This window comes from Lolium perenne, chromosome 2 (genome assembly GCF_019359855.2).
Source record: "Lolium perenne isolate Kyuss_39 chromosome 2, Kyuss_2.0, whole genome shotgun sequence".
NCBI classification, from domain to species: Eukaryota; Viridiplantae; Streptophyta; class Magnoliopsida; order Poales; family Poaceae; genus Lolium; species Lolium perenne.
In genome coordinates, this window is record NC_067245.2 from 30984866 (window position 1) to 30994171 (window position 9306).

The 9306-nt window shown below is 50.7% G+C and overlaps 1 protein-coding gene across 2 annotated transcripts; it reads left to right on the forward strand.

Moving 5' to 3' along the window:
• The first annotated feature begins 5652 nt into the window (after positions 1-5652).
• On the forward strand, positions 5653-8362 carry LOC127331697 (protein NETWORKED 3C). 2 transcript variants are annotated; one of them, XM_051357874.2, is made up of 3 exons: positions 5653-5876; positions 6706-6806; positions 7322-8362. In XM_051357874.2, exons 2-3 carry the CDS (start codon positions 6719-6721, stop codon positions 8044-8046), a joined length of 813 nt encoding a protein of 270 aa, XP_051213834.1. In that variant the 5' UTR covers positions 5653-5876; positions 6706-6718; the 3' UTR covers positions 8047-8362. The 2 variants fall into 2 exon arrangements, with proteins under 2 accessions (XP_051213834.1, XP_051213835.1); XM_051357875.2 differs by lacking the exon at positions 5653-5876 and adding an exon at positions 5987-6136.
• The last annotated feature ends 944 nt before the right edge of the window (positions 8363-9306 follow it).

The following is a 9306-nucleotide window of genomic DNA, read 5'->3' on the forward strand; positions in this document are numbered from 1 at the left end:
GGGATCCGATGAATAATGAATACTATGCTATGTTGATTATCAATCTATCATCTATGTGTTGTTTATGATCTTGCATGCTCTCCGTTGCTAGTAGAGGCTCTGGCCAAGTCATTGCTTGTAACTCCAAGAGGGAGTAATTATGCTCGATAGTGGGTTCATGCCTCCATTAAATCTGGGAGTGACAAAGAACCTCTAAGGTTGTGGATGTGCTGTTGCCACTAGGGATAAAACATCAATACTATATCTAAGGATGTATTTGTTGATTACATTACGCACCATACTTAATGCAATCGTCTGTTGTTTGCAACTTAATACTGGAGGGGGTTCGGATGATAACCTGAAGGTGCACTTTTTAGGCATAGATGCATGCTGGATAGCGGTCTATGTACTTTGTCGTAATGCCCAATTAAATCTCACACTACTCATCATAACATGTATGTGCATTGTTATGCTCTCTTTATTTGTCAATTGCCCAACTGTAATTTGTTCACCCAACATGCTATTTATCTTATGGGAGAGACACCACTAGTGAACTGTGGACCCCGGTCCATTCTTTTACATCGAATACAATCTACTACAATACTCATTCTACTGTTTTCTGCAAACATCATCTTCCACACTATACATCTAATCCTTTGTTACAGCAAGCCGGTGAGATTGACAACCTCACTGTCACGTTGGGGCAAAGTAATTTGGTTGTGTTGTGCAGGTTCCACATTGGCGCCGGAATCCCTGGTGTTGCGCCGCACTACACTCCGCCGCCATCAACCTTCAACGTGCTTCTTGGCTCCTACTGGTTCGATAACCTTGGTTTCTTACTGAGGGAAAACTTGCTGCTGTACGCATCACACCTTCCTCTTGGGGTTCCCAACGGACGTGTGTCTACACGCCATCAGTCGTCGGCAGCTTTGTCGACGCCGTCAGCATCACCAAGCTTGGCGAGTCCGATCTGATTCGGCTCCTATGAGTTCACCCCGCACAGCGACTCTTCTCGCTCGACTTTCTCGGGTCTACAAGGAAACATGGATATGACGTTCGGGAGCGTCCACTTCAACGTCAACGCGGAAGGAGTCCTTCGTCTGCTGGAGCCGTTCGTCCCCAGATCGGAAAGGAAATCGCACCCACCGGCCGCAGGATCAATCATGTCGTCCTCAATCGATCTTTCGACTGGCCTAACAGACTCGACGAACTCGTCTCCACCATTGACTCCCCGATCGACGTCTTCGATGTCGGTTGGATCTGATAACCCTATATCATCGGAGATGACCTCGTACTACTGCCTGAACTGCGACACCAGGCACAGGTTGGGATCGAGTGACACCCCGTTCATCTGCAGCGCTAGGTATTCGTCGGGAGAGGACAGTGTCGGCAGCGTTGTCAAGGAGGCCAACTTGAAAGCAGCGCATCATCAAGTCTATGCGGCCAACGACAATGACGCCTGGTGGACGACGTACTTCAAGGCGAAGTACGACATCGAGATGCACAGCACCGACGGGCTCGTCGGCGGCCCCAACAGCTGGAACAAGGACGTTCGCGCCCTGTTCTGGGGCGTTCCGGGGCGCACCCTCGAGAACGTCATCCGCGGCATCCGCAACGGCGCTCCAAGGTTGGAGATGTCGTCGTCACCGCCGTCGTATCCTCAATGACAGCCGAGGAGGACGACGTGCTCGTCCTCCTCGCACTCTTCTTCCTTAGGACCGGCGCGATCGACGCCGTCCTTGTCGTACAGGTCGGCGCCCTACACCGTCCCCAAACGGGAGGTGAAGAAGGAGCCGGCGACGCCTGTCAACACGAGGCGTGGCGGCAGCGGCATCGGCAGCCGGTGGAAGCAAGGGAGGCGCGGCGGCGCCCTCCTCATCCCGAAGCCGGAGGTGAAGGAGGAGCCGGAGGAACCGTCGCAGGCGGCGCTGCTGGCGGAGTACGAGCGGCAGCAGCGGCTCATCGCCAGCAGCGACGACCCCGAGGACTGCCTGTGTCCGCGGCGGCGTTCTTGGCGTCCATGAACGACAAGGATGCCTGGAGGGGCGACCTCGACGCGGCGATCGCCTTGTCCATCCGCGACTCCGGCAAGCCGCTGGTGGACCTCACCGACGACGGCGAGGCAGGACCAAGCGGTTTGGTGAAGGACGAGCCCGTCGACGAGCGCATCAAGCAGGAGGTCATCACCGACGAGATGTACAACTTCCAACAGTACTACGACGCCTCCGGCCGCCGCAAGTGGTTCTAGATTAGGTTTAGTTTAAATTTAGTCAAATTTCCTTCGAATCTATGTAAGTTTGGACGAATCTTAATCGAATCTCGTTAAGTTTAAAATTTCCGAAATTTTGTTTGGGGAACGCGACTGGGGAGCGACGTACCCAAACGCGGCACGAACGAAACACGTCCCCCAAACGCTCAATCCGGCGCGGTTTGGGGACGCTTTGCTTTTAGTCCCCACTATGACTAGTCTAAAAAGAATTCACATGTCTCTTGCGCAAGAAAGGAACGTACCAACCCTTCTTCACCTGGGAATCAATGAAATCCATTGCACCTCGCACCGTCCAGCCTCGAAATCTCTCGCAAAGACCAGTCGACGTAGACGACGACGACGCCGAAGCGAAAAACAAAAGGAAGAAATGGCGACAAAACAAAACATGGTGGGAGTCTGGAGCTAGCTAGCCCACCAAAGCGGGAGCCACCCCAACGGTCGGCTAGGGCGCGCGTCTCGCTTTGCTTTTCGCATCCACGCTGGGCCACCAACACACCCACACGCGCCATCTCCCATCTCAGCTGGACCTCCTTTTCCTGCTCCCTCGCAGCATCGCGCTCTGATTTGATTATTGTGGACGACGACTAACCAAGAGAGTCCATGCTTAAAATAGCAGAGTTCCATGCGTAATCTGCTAGTAGATTACTAAAATAATCTGCAAGTGCATCAGTTCATGCCTTGGGTTTCGCAACGGCTAGTTCCAGGCAAGCCATTCTTCTCGAATAAACAAGCATGGAAAGCCATGTTGCCTTCTGTGCACCGCGAAACCCTCCCACCGACCCTCGTCGCTGAACTGGCAGGTCGGCCAGAAGGCCGGAATGCTTACCGGAGTAATTAACACTTTTTTTGGCAGTTTTTCAATGCTTTGGAATTTTCTGAAAACGCCTAGCTTATTCGTAACGGCCGTATCAGCTGGATGCTGCTTATCTATCTTGTTTTCTTTTACAGCGTTGCTGCTTTGGAAGGGAAGGAAAATAGGCCAGGATCTAGCCGGATTGCGCACGGTTAATTAGCTCCATTAATGCTTCTTGTTTGACGCGGAGGCAGCTCCGCCAAATCAGAGGCCTGTCAGCCAGCCCCCAATGTCTCGCTGACTGTGTGCGTTTTGCACAATAGCCCCTTGGAAGTTTTGGCAGGGGCCAATGAGGGATTGAGTACACAGAGATTTTGTACTGCTCCTTCGTACCACAAGGGAGTCAGTTGTTCTTTGATGGTCGATACTTGACACTTGACAGGTATAGAACACAGCGCCGACGCTAGAATCGTATTTCCGTGACACTTATACTTGTTGCATTACTACTGTGTAGCAGCTATCTATTTTCAGAAGCACGTCTTATACCTACATAGACTCGTATAAGTGTGGCTATTGATATCTTTGACGTGTGGAAATATATGTGTGACACGACCTTACTCTTCTTTGTGATACACATCTTCTACTCCGTTGACGTTCGTGTGCATACTCAGATATCCTACCCATGTACGTGAACACTTGGCGCGCAGATACTATCCGATTGTTACGTTTGTCTAGTACTCCGCACGAGAATTATCTTTTTTTTTTACTGTAACTACGGCGGGCATAAGCCAGCCTGAACATATATTCAGCCAAGTCTCAAGTACAGAGTCAAATTACAAGTTTGAAGGAGAAAAGAGAATACAGAAATGACACCGCCAAGCCTAGCAACTAAGCATCCAGCAACAAAGGAACAGACCGAGAAGAGCAGGGAGGAGTGTTGAAGGATAAGCCGAAAGGATCTTGAAGTCGAGGCAACGCAAAGAAACGAAACTCGCTTGCCCAGCGATTACTCTACACCTTGAAAGAACTAGGAGCGTCGCAGCCATTGTCGAAAGGCATCCCACTACCGAGGTCGTGACGCGACACCGAGAGCCGCAAACACCACCGAAGGGCAGAGTTCCACCAAGACAGTCGCTGCACATCCTCTTGGCCTCGAACTAGGAAGGTCGCAACAGCCGTCGAAGGGCATCCCGCTGCCGAGGTTACATCGCGACACCGAAAGCCGCCGACATCACCGAAGGGCAAAGTTCCACCGAGACGAACTCCGCACTTCCTCTTGCCTCCGCCATCACCGAATGAGCAAGCCTGGGCACAACACGAGGCAACGAGAACCTCATACGCCATCGAAGGACAACAATCACCGAGACTGCACCGAAGACACGAACATCCCTGAGAGAAGGTCAACCAAAGCCGCATCCACGCTCCGGCCAAGCCAAACAACCACATGTCTCCCAGCAACGCCAACCAACGAGCACATAGTGGCAGCTCCGAAGACGATGCCTCCACCGAGGTAAGCGACGTGAAGCGCCGCCATCGCCGGATCAAAGAGATCAAGGGTTTCCCCCCGGAGAAATGCAAAGCCTGACCAAGGAAGAACTAGAAGTCCCCAAAACACCGCCTTCAAGAAGGTTGCGGCACCCGTGGGTGTCGCCGGCGTCGACTCCGACAGAGTAGGACTTTCGTCCGGACAGCAAAGACCTCGGCAAACCCGCAACCGCCCCGCCAAAGTGCTCAAAGAATTGAACATTGCCACCGCCCTCGTGGATGACCGCATCGCGTCAACGACGCGCCGAGCCGAGAGAGGCGGTTCGCCACCCGCCGCCGGCAAGAACTGAAGAATACCGAGGCTCACCCGACCTCCAAGCATCCGGCCGTGCCGCACGCGCGTCGACGCGTCGCCGCCGCGCCGCCGGACATCCCGCTCAGCCCCAACGCCCGCCGCCGTCGCCACGAGGAGAACCTCCGGTTCCCCACCAAGAACCTCCGCTCGCAGCCTTTGGGGCAGCAACCGCCGCCACCACCCTGTGCCCTCCGCCGCGAAGCCCTCCACGCAGCCCGCCCAAAGACGACGACGCCGCCGCCCGTGCTCGCCACCACGCCGTCGCGCCTCGCCACCAACGCCGCCGCTCGATCGCGCGCCGGCCAGCGCCGTCCACTGCCCGAGCGGGGAGAGGAAAGCCCGCGCCGCCGACGCCGACCGGGCTTCGCCCGTCAGCGCGCCCCGGCGGCGGCGAGGAGAGGGGTGGAGGCGGAGGGTGCGGGCGCCCCGGCGGCTAGGGTTTCCCCCCGGTCGCTCGCGGGAGCGACGCGGGAGGGGATAAGGTTCCGCACGGATACATATGTTGCGTCTTACTCCACTTGGAAAGAAACTTTTCACCTGCGCGCGAATTCTTTGGGACGAAATCTTTGCGTACCCGTCTATAGAGAAGAGCCGGATATGTGTAGGAAACCAACCAATTATCCGAGGGGATCACGGCAACCGCAACGCCAATCCCAATCCCAATCCTAGGAGGAGCCAAATAGGAAAGGAGTAACAACAAACCAGGTTTCCGATGGAAGATAAATAGGATCCAAACCGGAGGGGCCTTCCCGCAAGAAGCCACCGTACAACAAGAGCCAGACTCGTAGAGCGGCAGGATTTGAAATATTTTTCTGGAGAGCGTGCGTGCGCCGGCGTAGGTTTTGTCTCCTTCCTCCTCCTCGCAATCCACAAAGCTGCGGACAAACCAGGAGTCCGTGGGGGAGAGCGACGAAGCAACGGGAAACTCCGTCTCCGCCACCGCCACGGGATAGAGAGATCGAGACCCCAGGGCGGCCGCCGGCCACACGACACAGGTGCCGGTTACTTCCTTGTCTCTGCTTCCTCCGCCCGGGTAATCTTTGCTACTCCGTAGTAGAGTAGATTCGTTTCGGTTTGTGCGACGCAATACTGGTTTGATTTGATCTGTACCGGGGCGGGGGGCTCATTGCGTTTCCTTGTGCTGATGAACTGCGGCTGGTGCCTCCTGTAGCGTCGAGGAGGCAACCGCTGTTCCTGGCTGGATCTTTCGGAACCGCCGTCATACGACTCATACCAAGTCGAAGCCGCTGCGTTTGTAAGGCTCTGCTCGTCTTAGACTAGTTTGGATTTGGTTTTTCCTCGACATTGGACTAGTTTGGATTTGTCGCGTCGCGTGGATCTGGCGATGAGACGAGATATCCATTGACTGTTTTCTTCCAAGAGCGCGGCTATCCCAGATTGGTTCAGTTATAGGCATGGTTGCGTTGCGTTTCTTTGCTCTGTTTCAACTGTCTGTGCAGTACTGTCTTCCTTTTGGTTGGGAACACGGTGTTCAAACTTGAAAGTCTTCCTTTTGGTTGGGAACACGGTGTTCAAACTTGAAAAGTAGTTTAGAAAGAAAAAAAACAAAATTATTTGCTGCGAAGAACATGCTGGGCTTGCGTTTTCAATCTCCCTATACTTCAATTGTTCAAAATCTTCTACTCCACAAAAGATGTCTCAACTTTATCTAGATTTGCACGTATTTATACATCTTTTTGTGGAGGGAGCAGTATATATGCCTGTAAAATTAGTACTGCACGTTAGTATGGAAGGAAAGGAAAGCCCAGTTTAAATCCAATTGTCCCTTTTGTAAGTTTTGTGCTTATTTATGTGTTTCTGCAGGTAAGGCAAGGAGATGGTGCAGAAGGAGCTGCAGCAGGCATGGTGGTTTGACAGCCACAATCTGGCAAAGCCATCCCCGTGGCTCGGCCACACTCTTTCAGGTTCGCCTCGCTCCCTAGTTAGCACACTCCAATGGATTTTGTTGTTGTGGTTACTCCATTAACTTACAGAATCATGCACTGTCAATTTTGGTTACCAAATTTGCACCTCTGTTCCCGCGTAGAGCTTTTCAACAGTATGTTAGTGTGCTTGTGATGTAAAAATCTTCTTTCTAAAGGCTACTGTAAATTATGTCATCACGAGGTACTGATGAGTCTGAGATTCGTAGTGACTTTTTTCATGTTCAGTATTAAGTTTTAGCAGGGGGTGTGTAGACGATCATGCCTCCCAAGTTTTGTGTTCAGTATGAAGTTTGCTCATCCAGCTTCTGCATCGTCATAGAGTTTATATGTTTATAACTTGAAAAATGATAAACAACTTATTACAAGTTCACGACATAACTCTAGCACTCTGTAGACATTTTATAATGTCCTGAACAGTCATGTGATTTTCGTAGATGCAACTGGATTTAGCTTGCCTCTTACAAATTATGCTCTTCTCTTCCCTTTGTTTGCAGAGTTAGATGACAAGACCAAGCAGATGCTCAAGCTGATCGACCAAGATGCAGACTCGTTCGCTCAGCGTGCTGAAATGTATTACAAGAAGCGTCCCGTCCTGGTGGACATGCTCGGTGACCTGTATCGAGCGCACCGCTCGCTGGCAGAGCAGTATGACACGCTGAAGCATAGCTGCAGCACGCGTCGCTCAATGCTTACTCCATCTCCCAGCACAAAGAGCTGGTCTCCTTCATCCATGGATGGCAAGGCAACGGGAAATTCTTCATCCAACTCTCTTTGCTCAGATTCCTATGACTCAGAGTCTGAAGTTGATGACCCTGAAGAACACCCTGAAGAAGAACATCATGAGAAGGTATCTGAAGGTGAAATAGAAGCAGAAAAGGACCAGCCAGACCAAGAAGCAGAGCTCATGCGTGCGGAGATCAAGAGGCTCACTGAGCAGAATTCAGAGCTGCAGAAGGCGATCGAAGATAACAAGGCAGCTCAACAAGCAGAGCTCGCCGCCAAGGACGAGGAGAAGAGGGAGGTCATCAGGCAGCTCGCGTCGTCGATCCACATCGTGAAGCAGGAGAATTACACCTTGCGCGAGTGCATCAAGAGCTCAAAGCAGCATGCCGCGCCTTCGTCCCGCGGTTTCGATCTCAAGAAGCTGACCAAGGATCTGTTCTCCGCGAAACTGTTCACGGCGCACTGCAGGCCTTCAGGGCCCCTGGTTGCTCTGTGAGTTTTAGGTTTCACAGAATTCAGCATGGTGAAGAGAGAAGAAACTGCATGCACTCTCGCCCCCTCTTGGCATATAGGTCCATGGGAAAGAATTTCTTGTAGCTCATGTGCATATAGGATGGGTTTCTTTTGTCCCTCTCTGCTTCCATCCATCCTTGTTCAGGTTTAGCCAGTAGAGAGCGCGGCTCAGTTTAACTATGTTGCTGTTAAGTATGCTATAGCCATGTTTCATCTGTACTTACAGTAGTAGTGGTAGGATAGCCATATGAATGTTTGTATGATCCCTTAATTATAGTAAAAATATATTATTTTGTCAAGTTTCAGCAGTCCAGTGCCATGCTCTCTGCACTGTAAGTTCTGAATTATCTTGGTGGCATGGAAATAATTTTTGGCAAGATCTAAATTCACTGAACATCAGTGATTTCAGTACTACATATTAGTATTTTGAAATCAAAATATTTCGGCATGGGCTGAAATATTTCTGAAACTGAAACTCCAAACCATGGTTGGGAGTGCCTTCATCAAGATTCAGACTAAGCGACGAAAATGAGATGAAACTACTGTTTACAGTTTACTGTTCGGATGCGTTGCAACTGCACTTAGGCTACTAAGATGTTATGACCCGATCTACGAGTTGATCGGATTAAATGATCTTGATCAGAAGGGATTGGGGGAGAAAGTATGATGAAGAAGATAACAACAAAGAGAGAGTTTGGAGAACGCTACAGCCAACGCACACATAATGACATAAACTCCACCCGCACACATAGGGATGTAAACGAATTGGATTTTGCCATTACCATAGTACCATATTTTTATGACGAATTCAGAGAAGATCTAATAATAGCCGGTTACAGATTCAAATTCCGAAATGAGACCGCGGATTAGATTGGAAACGGAGTGGACGTGGGACGGAAATAAAAATAGTTGGATATGTAGGCGCATGTGCATAAGCGTGTCCATAATCCATACAACCAAAAATAATTGATAAAACAAGTTCAACAAAACACTCATATTCCATAGAGTAACTATATATCTGAGCTATTGTTTAATGAATGAATTGGCAACTCACTAACTACTACATGTGCTCTATTAGCTTTGAAGTTTCGGAACAAAATCAGGTTATTCTTATAAAAACCATTAGATAATCCCGAATTCCTTGAAACAAGATTTGGGTATGGATATCCGGGTGCTATTTGGCATACCATTTCCGATGTCAAGTTCGGAATCAAATAACCTTACCCATTGAATTCCTTCAAAC